Here is a 14,997-nt window from a genome sequence, read left to right on the forward strand (position 1 = left end):
CCACTATTGAAAGTAGACGCTTGCGCTCAACAATTGGATTTTTTTTACCCTCAACGACTTTTAAACGGTACCACTCAACTATTTTCATTGTTTACAATGAACGATTTAAATTGCTGTCACTCGCCTTTGTTTTTTGACGCTGGGGTTTGGAAATTTGAAGCGTTTCTTCTGAACGTGTTAAAACGCTCAAACTCGACTATTTTAAATAGATGCTGCCAATGGACAATTGGAATCATAGCCAAGCTAGACATCGAAGTGTGAACATCCTCGTCATGCCGAAGAAAAGTTTGAAGAATGCTGCAAATAAGTGTCCTGGCCGTGGCCGTGGATGCTGATGCAAGGACGATCCATTATACCAACGTCTTTCAGCCTATGAGTAACTTAAAAGTAACGTCTGTGGATGTGTGGCAACGATCGCGTAACGTGCCAACAACACGTTAATCATAGGTTAGAAATAAGTTTCGGGTACGCTAAACACTACCTCGGCGTGTCTCAACTTATGATTAACTTACAAGTAGCATGTGTTGACGTCTGTCAACGATCGCAGACCGTGCATACAACTTGTGGCCAGCGTAGCGGAACGTGTGAGTCATACGCCGGCATACGTCGTGAAATTTCAAGCATGAAAAAATTTGAGGACAACCGAAAAGTACAACGTTTAAAGCCAACGTACAACGACGTATGGCAGTGTTTTTCAGTGTGCTCTCAATGTTATCAAAACTTACCCATAACGTATTCAACGTGTGCCAGCGTTTTAGAAAAAAAAATCAAAAATCGGCATACGTTGGCTAAAACGTCAAGGTGTGACCGGGCCTTAAATCCAATCAAAAATCTGTTTGAAGATTGCTGTCCATAAATACTCCCCATGCAACTTGACTGAGCTTGAACAGTTTTGTACAGAAGAATAGGAAAATATTGCCCAATCAAGGTGTGCAAAGTTGGTGCAGACTGATCCCAACAGACTCACAGCTGTAAGGTGCTTCCACCAAGTATTGACTCAGGGAGGGTGGACACTTATCCAACCAAGATATTCTAGTTTTGTGTGTTTAATTAATTTTCTGAAATTTGTAGAATTTGTTTTTCATTTGGAAGTTGTGGGGTACGATGTGCAAATAAAGGTGGAAAAAGTCTGATTTAATGAAATTTAATTACAGGCTATAAGGAAACAAAGGTGAAAATTTTGAAAGGGGTTGTACACTTTCTATAGGCACTGAACTGCCCATATATGTATATATAATTTCACGACTCGGCCTCTTTGTGCTACACATTTCCCAAAGTTGTTGCACCCCTGCACCACAGGCCTAGCTGAATGGAACAAACCACAGGGAGGGATGTTCTTGTGGATTAAGCTGGTTGGGATAACCGATACATACGACCTCATCATGCAAAAAGCGAAGGAAAAGAAGGTGAGGCTGATAATCTTGGAGAAATGCCAGACTAACCTTTCATTTGTTTGTGATTTGGCACATGGTGGTGGTCTCATGCACACATGTAACCACTCTTCTCGAAGGCTTTTCTTTATTCCTGCTCCTTTCGCCATGATGTCTTTTGACAAAGCAATGGTCTTCAAATTATTTTTTTCAAGGCCAAGTAAATATGTTTTTCTTAAAATAAAGAATATTACATTCTGTAACAAACTTGCCAATCAGATGTGATGTTTTAGGTGTTGTTCGTACCTGGCCGGGACTTTCTTCCTGACAACACCATGCCGTCACCTTTTGTACGTGCCTCGTTCTCACTTTCCTCCCAAATGCAGATGGATAAGGTATGAACGAGACAGCTTTGAATATCAGCAGTGTTGTTTTAAACCCATTCGGATACATGAGGAACCAATTTTTCATATCCTAACTTGAGGGTGGGCACTTGATTTAGTCAGCGCCTATTTTTTGTTTGCCATGACTGTCCCGGAAATATTTTGGCTGATGACTATGTCATGCTTTTTAGCTCACCTGGAACGTAGTTTCAGGGAGCTTATGGTCGTCAGTCCGTCAGTCTCCAAATACTTGCAACTTCTTCTCTAAAACTACATATATGATTTCGATGAAACTTTAGCACAACCTTCACCACCGTGTATGTACCAAAATTTGTTCATGGCATTAAAAAAAATCGGGCCCAAAGGGGGGGAGTCTATGGGGGTTGCCCCCCAAAATATGTAATTGCTTTCTTCTCCGAAACTACACAAACAAATCCGATGAAACTTAACCACAACCTTCATCACCCGTGATGTACCAAAGTTTGTTCACGCCATTAAAAAAATGTGGCGTAATAGGGGATTTCCGGGGGGGGTTGCCCCCCAAAAAAGGTATTTGCTATAACATTGGTTAATTGGTACATTTTACTGATTCCGTCCCACATTGACTTCCTCCTCAGTATAATTATTCTACCAGGTAATCGTCCAGGGGTATTGCCCCTCTTTTTTATTTATTATTTTTTAGCATGGTTGTATATTTGTAGCATCCAGAAAGTAAGCATTACAAAATATCAAAAAACTTTAAAAAAAATTATAAAAAAAACTCACAAGGACGTTAAAAGATGATGAAGGGCATCAACATGGTATAAGTGGAGCAGCAGGGGCTGCAATAACATAATAACATGCAATAACAAAAAAAATATGTGGCTGATAGTTGTAAGTGCAGAACCAATTTTATTACAAATTTTGCCCCAAAAATCCAAATTTTCACATTTTTCAAATACTTTTAGCATCACTCAGCACATGCATAATATAAAAGTATCAAATATTAAGCATTAAAAAGTTTCTCTTGGGTCTGCTGCAATTATTCATATATTATATATTCTATTATCTTAAAGGTAAATCATATTTTCATCACATTTTGTCCAAGATGTCTGAAAATACCTGAATATGGTATTATTCAATACTCATGTCAAATGACCATTAATTTCATATGAAATTTCTTTGAAATAATATATTGTTGTAAGGAATTATAATTGTTGATGAGTATATCAATAACACACAGGGATAGATCCAGAATTTTTGGAAGGGGTGGGGGAGGGGGTTACAAATACCGATGTACTAACACCCCCTCCCTCTTTCTCAATATCACTAAATACATATGCACTAAAAAAAGTGCCACCCCTAAACCCTGAACCAACCCTAAAATAATGCCCCTGACAAAGAATATTGGATTATATAAGATGATCCCATTTGCCACAATAATCCTGACATGACCCCCACATTCCTGAGATGGTCCCCACATGTGGCACTGCTATAAATAGCACTCTCATCAGCCATGAGTTTACAATGTATATGAAATTAGGTCAATCACACTTGAACAGATGCGATAGACTACACATACTGCAGCATGTTTTATGTAACACCCTCTTCTCTGTTAAAATGTAAGTATGAAAATATTTGTTTCTATTTTTTTTAAAATTATGAATAGTCTTGTGATGAAGATATATTCCCATGTAGCAAATTTTCTGATGTAAAAACATGTGGTATACAGAATATTTTGCCTCCAGGCTGTTGAGCTGGGGTTAAATAGTATTGTCATGAGAATGTGTCTAAAATGGAAGTCGTTACTGCATAAATTTTATGTAAGGTACATGGTGTTGTGAAAAATAACCCCCCAAAAAGAATAAAGTCCTACAAATAGGGTTTATCCCTAGGTCTAAAATACTTATGAATTTACATTGAATTATTTTCAATTTAGTGGATTAATTAGACTTATTCTGCCAAACTATTGGTGACCAATATTTTTTACGCTTGCAGGCAGATCCACATTTTGTCTTCGTGTACTCAAGATTACTTCAACAGCACTGAACAGTCTATTATTACAATATGGATGCAGAATTTGACACTGCTCCCATTGCCAAGAAAGCAAAGGGAGAAGATACCATTGACATTGATAAGTGTCTTTTCTGCACAAAATGCTTTTCATCAAAGGAACAGCCAGTCACTCCAGTTCTTAACAAACTACGGTCCTTAGTCTCAGCATGCAGACAACGGAATGACTCAGTTAGTCAGAAACTTTTGGCCCATGAATCTGATATAATTTCAGCAGACTGAACAGCAGACAATTCTTCTGTCAGTCTACTACATGACTGGTTGTGATATGGTAAGCTCTTTTTTCAGCCATGGAAAGCGCATTGCCTTTAGGATAATGATGTAGAAAGCCGACCAGTTCCAGCCTCTTGGTCTGCTAGGATCTGATGAGCAAAACATTTCAAAGGAGATAGAAATGGCAGCCACAAAGTTTGTTGGCTACATGTATGGCAAGACAAACTGCATGTCATTGAATGCCCTGAGGTGTCAGAAGACTGGACAGAGGAACATCCAGGGAAAGAAACTACCACCAACAGAAGACGCTTTCAGTCTGCATCTACTTCGCTCTGCTTATCAGCTGTTAATATGGAGACAAGCTGCTTACCCTTCTCCAACTTTACCTGATGCAACAGCATATGGCTTCGAACACAGCCCAGGTGGCACTGGTCTCCAGCCTCAAATGATGAGTCAATCGCTAGCTGCTCCAGAGTTGTTAAATGATCTTGTGTGTGACTGTCAACCCAATACCTGGGCAGTGGAGTGTTCTTGCTTGGAGAGTGGCCAACCATGCACAGCATCATGCACCTGTGAAGCCTTGGTGGATGGAGCGGACAAATCATGTTCAAATCCCTTTACTCTCTCTCTGCATTTTACAGTGATAATTCAGACTCAGATGCAGACTAGATATCAACATAATATGTAACAATAATATTGACAGTTTCCTGGCATTTATCTTAGTAACTGATAATTTTGTTAGAAAGATTGCATTTGATGCCAAAAGTGGAGAGTTTGTACAAACAGCCATTATAGTCCTCAATATTTCTTTGAAATTTATTTTCAACAAAGTACATTGAAATATTACCATTTAAAAAATATTTATAGTATATAAGAATTTGTACCCCCCCCCCCCCATTTACACAAATCCTGGATCCATCCTTGTGTGTTGTTGATATACTCATCAACAAATATAATTCCTTGTGACAATATAATATTTGAAACATTTTTTTCTTAATAAATATGAAATTAATCAAGTTAATGGTCATATGCCATGAGTACTGAATAATACCAATTTCAGGTATTTTCAGGCATCTTGGACAAAATGTGATGAAAATGTGATTTACACTTAAGATAATACAATGTATTATATATGAATAATTGCAGCAGACTCTATAGAAACTTTTTAATGCTTAATATTTGATACTTTTAAATTATGCATGTGATGAGTGATGCTAAAAGTATATGAAAAATATGAAAATTTGGATTTTTGGGGCAAAATTTGTAATAAAATTGGTTCTGTACTTACTATTTTCAGCCACATGTTCTTTTTTGTTATTGCATGTTATATCCTATTGTCTTAGGATCAGTTTGATGTATATCAAGGTATTGTAACATGAAAATTATAAAAACTATAGCCGTTTTAGTAAATATTGCCAAATTCAGGGTTCAACAACCTATTTCTCAGAATGCCACCATTTCCCAGACTGGCATCATTGGTTTTCATGTACAGGGATAGTAGGTGGTCAATAATAACCACATTAGAAAATGTGGTACTGCTGGTGTGGGTATCTCCCTCTTTTGGTGGCCCCTGCTGCTCCACTATATGAGCTATAAATCCGTGGTCATGGGATCCTGAATTGAGTGATTTGATGAGAACATCAAAGCTTAACCCAAATACGTCATCGACCTCCTCATTTCTTTGCAGGGCCTGAAAACATTGGCAGAGATTTTGAAGAATATTCAAAGCTAACTGTCGAGCCCAGCCATATCACTTCGACTGCACCAACTGGAATACAAACGTTGCATTAAAAAAAAAACAGTTCCCATTTTGATTATGGTTGGGTCAGATCGGTAGGAAGTCAAACTTGTGTTTGCATGTTAGTCAAATGTCATGCAATATCCGAGTTGCATTTTCATCGACACATTTTGTGTCTTTGTTTTTGTGATTAAAACAATTCTACAAATGATGATGATTCTTCTTGAACCCAGCCCTATCCACTCCCTTTTTCCTTTCATGTTTAATGCTCTTACTGCAATTCGGCAAAGTAAACACAAGTTAACTTATTTCACCTGTCCATGTCTATGTATTGTTACGAATTCTGGCCCGCCCGGCGTGCGATCGGCCACGTAACTCGAATCGCGACTGCGTCGTCCACCAGAACGGACAATTCAGTCATTACCCTCCTGGAACAACGCCGGAGCTAGTCACGGGTGGGTCTTTCGACCTCGCCACAATCGTGCCAATTGGCCACCCGCGCAGGATAGGGTTGTTTGCCAAATTCGACCTACCTAAGTACCTGCGCGAGTAGTTAACTGGGCGATCGTACCTCGCCGCAGGCCGGCCTAGGACACGAACCGCTTAAGCGGTCCGTTCCGTGCTTCAGTGATAACCGAGCGGTGTTATCGCCGACCTCAACGGTTCAGATTCTTCTTTACTCGGGTGTTCAAAACCCACTACTCATTCCACGATGCAAGATGGCACTTTCAATGTGGTGAAATGAGGACGCGACGAACGGGATACATTTCACACAAGGACATTTATTTAAACAAGCACATATATACAGTCATGCAATATACAGGCGACAAGCAAACAGAAAGCAATACCACCGACGGTAATTATTTTTAACTTACACAGGTTTACTTAACAGACGGCACCACCAATTGCACACAAAAAAACAACAGGAAAACCCTCCCCATAGGCAGGGAGGTAGACGGGGTTCGTAAACCTTTATGCTGTGGGCCGTGGGTGACCGAATAGGCCCGCGAGAGCGTGCTGGTTACCTGCCCCCTCGAGGGACGACGGTCGGCGAGCCCTCTCCGGCACTCTCCTCTCGTGCGTGCCTCGACCCGGGACCACTGCTCGCAACCCTTATGGCTTGGCGCCCAGAGGGAGAGACGAGCCTTCGACGATCCAGAGCCCACTTGGACGATCCAGAGACCGACGAATCCAGACACGACGATCCAGAGCCCGAGTCCAAATACGACGTCCAGAGCTCGACGAGTCCAAACACAACGATCCAGGCAGGAGAGAGAGAGAATCCAACACAACGTCCACCAAGAGAGAAAAGCACTCGACCCCGACAGAGAGAGAGGAAGAATCCAACACGATGAGAGAGAGAGAGAGAGAGAGAGAGAGAGAGAGAGAGAGAGAGAGAGAGAGAGAGAGAGAGAGAGAGAGAGAGAGAGAGAGAGAGAGAGAGAGAGAGAGAGAGAGAGAGAGAGAGAGAGAGAGAGAGAGAGAGAGAGAGAGAGAGAGAGAGAGAGAGAGAGAGAGAGAGAGAGAGAGAGAGAGAGAGAGAGAGAGAGAGAGAGAGAGAGAGAGAGAGAGAGAGAGAGAGAGAGAGAGAGAGAGAGAGAGCCCAACATGATGATCCAGGCAGGAGAGAGGCAGAGCCCGCGTGCGGTCCGCCCTATATAGCACGGGGCTCCGCCCCTTCGCTCCACCCCCTTTTTGGCTCCGCCTCTCCTCTCGCCCTTTCGAGAAGCTCCTCGAAAAGGGGCGTTCCCTCCTCACACCCCATATCCACCAATTGCCAGCGAGCTCTCGCAGCCTCTCCCGTCAGCCCCGGCGCCACAAAAAAGGCGGGAAAACTCGCACGCCGTTGTAGGCCTTTCAGGGGGCCTTTGTTTGAAGTCTTCGGACGGTCCAAAATAAGGATAGAACAGAAAAACGGCTATCTCAAAGAGTCGCAGCCCGGTGAATCGCACGAATTCCCTTTAAACAACGGTGGGGAACTATCTACACATAAACTTAGCATCACAACTTATCTAAGGACCCTTTATGGTGTATTGCGAATTTCCACAGCCGTAACAGTATGTAACCGTGTTGCGTGTGGGCTCTCCACTTAAAAGAGAAGCAGCCAACGACTAAATTAGATTGATTAGTTTTACCCTACCGATGCTTTTGTCACCGGGGCAGCAACCCCGCTCAGTACGAGAGGAACAGTGGATTCAGACACTTGGTGCAGATGGGTTGAGGGAGCGAGGAAGGAAGAAAAGAGGTAGACTGCGGTTCAGATGGGAAGATTGTGTGAGGAGGGATAATAATGTGGGGGTGGTTGGAGAGTGGAGAGTTGGCTGAGGGAAGTGGAGGAGTATCGTGTTCAAGACAGGGCAGAAGCTTGCTACCATTCAGCCTCACTCCTTATAAATGGAAGAAGAAGAAGAAGAAGAAGAAGAAGAAGAAGAAGAAGAAGAAGAAGAAGAAGAAGAAGAAGAAGATCAAGAACTAGAAGAAGAACAAGAACAAGATGTCCCCATCCACATAAAACTCTGTAAGGTTATGCATCCAAAGCGCCAGTCATCTCAGCACCCCAAAATGTGCAGATTTTAATCATGAAGCACTTCATTCAAATGAATGAAACATGAAGGCCAGATCTATGTCACAAAAATAACACATTTCCCAGCTAACCAGGGACCCACTGTGCAGGGACCAGTCACCATGACATCGCTGCCTCCACAGAAATTACTCAAATTCACAAATTCAGGTTTGCATTCGGCACTTAATGTGCATTTTCTTTTTCATCAATACAAGGATGGAAAGCGAAAAATTGAATAACAATTTTAATTTTTTTTTTTTAATCTGAGTTTAATTTCCATTTAATTCTGAGTTTCATTTCCACCACTGAATCAGAGCAGCTGCTCTTCCATCCCTTACTCTTACTCCACCTCACCCTTTGTAACAGTGGCCACATACATGTATGATGAGAGAGAAAACAAGAAAGCTATCATTGCTTTCCCTACTTCAATTACCATAGATGATTAACAAGGCATACATGTGAATCCTGGCAGTGAATTACCATTTAATTGCGAAAGATATTTACAAAAAAAAAAAAATTCCTTCATAATCATTTGAAGGTTTCAAAAAAAAAAACCAACACCATAGACACTTTCATTTCATTTATTAAAATGCAATGGGCAGAGTGTGTTGGCGCTGTCGGATCAAGAACATACTCGGAAGTGGCAGGAGAAATACCATGATGCGCTCCGGCATCTGGAATGTCTGAGTTGAAGAATATAAATGGAGTTCCAAAATAAATAGCCAATAAAGTTTCAACAAACAGCCTCGTATCGATAAAATGTCAGTCGAATATTCTTACAGTTAGTGTGCAACAAAATTGATGAACTTACATTCAAGGTAACATTGATCGAGATGAAAATATTTCACAAATTAGCATGGGTAATGCACAAGGTTGGAAAGTAAAAGACAAAAAGAAAAGTCAGTAAAAGTGCAATGAGTCCAATTGGTGAAGTATTTACTCGGATTCTAATTTAATTGAGATGAGTCCATTTCATGCAAAGGGATTTTTTTTTTTTTTAAAACAAAACAGATTCTTTTTTTTACCTCAGGTAAAGAACACCACAACATGACCCTGGGTTCATAGTTGATACAACGTAATCATAAAGGAAAATATTTATATCAGGCTGGTACGTAATTGCCGCAACTTGCAGCACATACTATCAAATGCAAACCTCCTCCAGTGATCGTACTCGTAAGCTGTAACTGCATCACTCCTGTTATATCTACAGAGTGCAGCAACTGTGGAGGCTCAGTAAAACATTTATCATTTGTGACTGAGAAGGCAATGCATAATTCAAACAGACATGGAAATTAACTTTTCTAGATGAAAACCAAGATAGAAGGGGCATTCAAAAGGTTTTTCCAAATGAAATAAGATGGTCCAAGGAATGGCAAAAACGTCAAACAAAGGCATACATAAGTAATAAAAAAAATGCACTTTTATTCATTTATTTTTACTCATCATATTTATTATATAGATTTTCAGGATAAACTGGAGGTAACCAGAGGTAAATAATATACACTCGTCTTTCAGCTGTTTAGCCTGGGTTTGAATATCGACCGAGCTAGAAAGTGTCATCCTGGTATTTCACATGCAGGGCAACAAGACAATGTCTGCGCCATCCCTTGGATGGATGTAAAACTTGGCGTCCCATCTGCTAGCGTTTGTCGGTGGACGTTAAAGACCCCACAGTGTCGATCACGAATAGTAGGTGAGCTTTCACCGGCACTCTGGATAAATTACAAATTCCTGCTCTATTCTAGAAGGGGCACTGCCATGCCCCCAGCAAATCATCACGTGATGCACATGTAGGAAGAAGAGGCAGTCCCATGGTGTCTTCCATCCATCCATCCATTGGGACCATACTCTGTGCAGAGCGTTGGTGCTACCTAAGCCGTCTCCTTGGCTATTGGACACATTTCTGGACAGGTCACCACTCCGACACAGGATACCAGCAAGCTGGCACTCATTTTGCTGAAATCGGAAGGATGGCAGGCAGAGTCAACCCCACCTGCTATTAATTCAACAGCTGAGTGAGATTTGAACTCAGGACCCTCAGATCCAAAGCCCACTACTCTAGCCATTAAGTCAACACCAGGCATATGGTGTCTTCAGTGGACAGTAAGTTATTATTGGCACCCTGAACAAATTTATTGTAAATTCCTGTCACTTTCAGTGGAGTATCCTGTGACAGGGTGGAGATCTGTCCAGGATTAGTTGTAGCATTAAAATGTTTCTCGCCTTGTTATGAATACCCAAAAGCCCCTTAAGGAGAAAGTCCTTCCATTATTATTAATTATATACACGTGTTGAAAAATAAAAAAATGCGTTTTATGTCCTATTGTAATTGTAAGCAGCTCGCTCATAAAACCTTTTGAATGCCCCACAAAGCTCAAATCATTTTTCTTTTTTTAAATCGGGAAGAGCTTGGGAAAATGCTGAGCTTTGCCTAGGGCTTAATCATGGGAGATACACATGATAAATACAGACATATTCATGATCTTAGAAAAATAAAATAAATGTTCTTAGTTGAAAGATGGGTTCACAAGTATTTCAAGTATTTAAATTACAAACCCTTCCCCCCCCCCCCCCAAACCAACGCCAGAAACCTAACAGCAATTCACACCATTTGTAGTTCACTGGGCAGTGAAATAAAATGGTCGTTAATTTTTACTGCATACTAGCATCAAATGTCCAATGAAAAAAAAAAAAAACAGAAAAAGGAAATGCTTTTTAAATTTTTTTTCTAAATTCTAGTATTATTTTTAATCACAAGGCTTTGCATGAACGTTTTGTTCTGAAAATTTGGACCCAATCCAAATCGTTTCTGAACCTGAGCCCTGAATGATGCATTTGCTGTTGTATTGCCGAAACGTTTAGATGCATTTTGAGGAATTCTGAAGACGGGGAATTCCAAGAGCTTGTTAAGTAATCAAGCAACACCAATCGTATAAGGTTTTTGGTTGACAGGAAACACTCATGCACAGAAACCACATCAACAGTTGTAATCCAAATCCATCACCACAAGCATGACGACGTTATACATCAACGAGAAAAAAAGTTTTATGTAAATTTCTAATTAAAAGTCAATTCCAAAAATTGTCCTCTGTATCCCTATAAAACGTCCTAGACGGTGCAGGTAGTTTGGCACTAATTGAGGCATGTGGGGAATAGCACCCAACAACAGCTGGGTTTAATGGGCCCAAGGGCACTTGCAAATTCGGGCATACAAACTTGGAAAAGTTTGTGCAGCACAGTCATTGCACACTCAGGAGCGGCACAAAGTTACAGGCTGAGGGATTGGGTGCCCAGGATCCGCAGGATCTCCACCTGGACTTTGTGATCCTGTGTGTTGATGTTGGCATCCCCAACCTGCCCATCTTCGTAACTGTGCAGTAAGTGGAAAGTGCATAAAGAGCAAGTACTTAATAAAAATAGACACTTTTTTGATAAACACCCACTATTTATGCTTAGTAGTCCAAAAGATGGGATTGTGTGAAATTTGTGGGATTATTAACTTATCATGACTCTCAAATAAGGTAGAACTAGAATGGCACCAAGTAGAGCGCATATCTCCACCAGGCTGAACAGTTTACGTGTTGTATCCCACTAATAGGCCAGATATGCATTTGGACCATTCGTCCTTGTCACACACCAAAATCTAATCAGCTTGTTCTTGTCTCCAACCCAACTCATCGACCAAGTTTTGTCAAAATCCATCCACAGCTTTTTGAAATATCATGCCATACTCCCTCTTGTTATGTCATAAATATCATGCCATACCCTCCATAAGTATTGGAACAGTGAAGTAAAATTTATTATTATTGCTATGTACTGAAGAAATTTGGATTTGAGATCAAAAGATGAATATGAGGCAAGAGTACAGAAGGTCAGGTTGTATTTCTTGGTATTTCTCTGCAGATGTTTTACCATCGGAGAACAATAGCACTTTTTATGTTCTGTCCCCCCATTTTAGGGAAGCATAAAGTGAACACATCTGATTGCAAACACATTTTAACAGCGTGTGATATCAAAACAATCAACAACAATACATATAAAAACAAGAGAATGGTCGATTTATCCACTAAGCTGGATGAAAAGGTGCTGACGTTTTGGGCTTTACCCTCTTCCGAAGCAAAAGCGGAACCTCATTTTTTTCCTTTGCTTCGACAAAAGGTAAAGCCCGAAACGTCAGCACCTTTTCATCTAGGGTGGTTGATATAGCAACCATTTTCTCATTGTTTTTACTCATTTGTGCCACCCACGCAGCCCCCTAGATCTTCCTAGAGCAAATGTGTTCCGTATTGCAAAATGCTCTGCTGGTATCGTGGTAAGAGGGTTTCCAGCAGGGCATTTGGAGTATGGAACACAATTACTGCAGGAAGTAGGAACACAACAAAATCTACTCCAAATTTGGAAAGATCTGGATCATACAGAATATGAATGATTTGATGTCTTCATAGGTTCCAACACCGTATGATACCATTGGACATGCTACCAGATACCAATATAAATATGTACTCCATTTGTTTTCACATCACAGATTGTTAAATTGTTTGTTTACAATCAGGGTATTCATATTATTCGGGCAGGACAGTGCACACGATACAACCCAACACAAACAAATTATAAGTGGTGATAAATTTTACGAGTTATTTCATCAAAAGCAATTAAGTGAATTTAGATTAAAAAGTATGGCTCACGTAGGTGGGGTGACAGAACTTTTGGGATGACCGTTGTGTGTACATACAATTTCATAGACAGATACACTAGTGTAACTTCACTTGTGTGTACATCCTATTTATCTAAATCTCACTCTTTGAGTCCAGGTAAACTAAAATGGGCAAGCCAATTAACTTATTCATCCATTATCACTTACACAAAGAAAAAGCGAGTGCAAACGTGATCGGACATCGGACACACCCAGATGTTCCCGTGTTTCTGAAGGTCTTTTGACGTGATCACTGTTGGAGAAGACAACGATCCGGTGAACAACTCATATCAGGCCCAACCACTTTAAAAAGAAAAAAAAAAACATGAAAGTACAGCTGTAATTGTGATTTCAAAAAAAATAAAATCCACTTTACCTTCACAAAGTGCAATGCAGTTAAGATTTCTACTCTGTAAAAACCTTGCCTGCAGCATTTTCATCTGGTCAAAATAAACATCCTGAAATGTTAGAGGGGAGTGATACAGGACAGGTGTACTGATCAATGAGAAACCTTCCCTTTTTCAATAAGACATGTTACCTGAGAAGTGGTGAGCAATCGGTTGCAGTTTTGAACCAGTTTGTTTTTTGATTCCATTCGATGCTGCCCTTTTCCCATACCTGCACAATAAAGACAAATATTTTTTGAAAACAACCGCAACGGATGGATCTCTACGTATTTTGAGGCTGCATTGCTTTGGTGAGTTAGAATATGAGAAGCCACTACAAATTCCTCTTCATAATGGAATCTTTAGGAAGTAAGACATCACACGTGGAGACGGTTAATCACAAGCCCTCAAATTATAATTGTAGTCAAAGCGAAGTCTGAAATGATATAAAACGGTCAAAGTCAAGACATAGTAGAATGGAAAGTCTTACTTGTGAAGACTTGTGTTGATCTGCATCGGCGGACATGTAGAACAACCGATGGAATAAACAAGTTGTTGATCAAAGTATGTTAACTGCCTTGGGAAGCAAGCAAGAAGCTGACGTTTCAGTGTTAACCCTTCATTTGGGCAAAATAGATTTCCTTCGACCTCTCTTCCAGGCAAGGACCTCTTATTTAATAGATGTCACCCCAAACTAGGCATAAAGCCATTCTAATGAGGGGCTAAGAAAGAAAAAGAAGAAGAGGAAAAACTGCCAAAACCTTCACTTCGTCCTGAAGCAAGGAAACCTCTTCACAGGACCACTGTGCAGGAGGAGGTAACTAGGCCAGGCAGAAAAATAAATTTTCATACCCCCATTGAGCGTTTTTTTTAGGGGGGGGAAACACCATCATTGTACTGGATGGCTGTTGGCTCCTGAAGGGAGCTCATCCACCCTTTATCAAATGTTGTTTTTCGTCCTGGCAGGATGTCACAGTTATCCTCACCAAGAACAAAGTCAGTGAGGGGTGTCAGTTTAGTCACCGCCAACCAGACCATGCGGCAAGTCACACTGAGTTACATGTTACCAGTGGCAGTCCCAAAAGACTGACCTGACTAAAGTTACATGTTACCGTTCTTTGCTCTGAAGAAGCGTTAACACCCAAACCACCAATTTCTGCTTGCTTCCAAAAGTGGTTAGCATACCTCAATCAACGTCCTGTTGATTCCTTCAGTTGATCCAAGGCATAAACCATTAATTTACATATAAATGCCAATGCCTGTTTAAATAGACACTTTGATGTAGAATTTACAAATGTCAACGGAATAATGCTTTCTGCAATGAGAAATAAATAAAATACTTGTAGGTTAATCGGCGTTTTCTTTTGGGAGATCGGTATACAACTTACCATGCAATGGAATGTGGAACTTCCAAATTAACAAGTGGATTATTATTTCCGATTTGTATAAATGTTCAAACACTGATTTGGGTGCATGAAAGGGAGAAACATGTAACATGTTATTTATGAAATGTGTGTGGGCATAAAATAATCATTTAAAAAGGGAGTCCCTGTCTGCTTCAATGCAGCATTGACAGATAAGGAGATTTCCCAGATGTGA

At 40.5% G+C, this 14,997-nt stretch overlaps 2 protein-coding genes across 11 annotated transcripts in view; one reads left to right on the plus strand and one right to left on the minus strand.

Annotated features, from left to right (window-relative positions):
* AADAT (aminoadipate aminotransferase) overlaps positions 1-5,965 on the plus strand; it is a 63,644-nt gene extending 57,679 nt beyond the window's left edge. For both annotated transcript variants that reach the window (XM_085850052.1, XM_085850051.1), the window contains exons 12-14: positions 1,300-1,406; positions 1,664-1,765; positions 5,706-5,965. In XM_085850052.1, coding sequence (XP_085706178.1) covers positions 1,300-1,406; positions 1,664-1,765; positions 5,706-5,750 — 254 coding nt within the window. In that variant the 3' untranslated portion in view covers positions 5,751-5,965. The remainder of the gene's footprint in view (positions 1-1,299; positions 1,407-1,663; positions 1,766-5,705) is intronic.
* Positions 5,966-8,884: 2,919 nt separating this feature from the next.
* The window catches only part of LOC147015379 (protein mono-ADP-ribosyltransferase PARP6-like), a 110,987-nt gene continuing 104,874 nt past the window's right edge, over positions 8,885-14,997 (minus strand). For 3 of the 9 annotated variants that reach the window (XM_085850058.1, XM_085850057.1, XM_085850053.1), the window contains 4 exons: positions 13,551-13,630; positions 13,389-13,470; positions 13,181-13,265; positions 8,885-11,689 (listed from right to left, as the gene is read on the minus strand). In XM_085850058.1, the coding sequence (XP_085706184.1) occupies positions 11,587-11,689; positions 13,181-13,265; positions 13,389-13,470; positions 13,551-13,630 (350 nt within the window). In that variant the 3' untranslated portion in view covers positions 8,885-11,586. Of the gene's footprint in view, positions 13,316-13,388; positions 13,471-13,550; positions 13,631-14,997 lie in introns of all 9 variants that reach the window. The other 6 variants (XM_085850055.1, XM_085850056.1, XM_085850054.1 and 3 more) reach the window with 6 other exon arrangements.

The sequence above is a fragment of the Eptatretus burgeri genome, chromosome 12 (assembly GCF_056783735.1).
Source record: "Eptatretus burgeri isolate ZD-2024b chromosome 12, Ebu_testis_v1, whole genome shotgun sequence".
NCBI classification, from domain to species: Eukaryota; Metazoa; Chordata; class Myxini; order Myxiniformes; family Myxinidae; genus Eptatretus; species Eptatretus burgeri.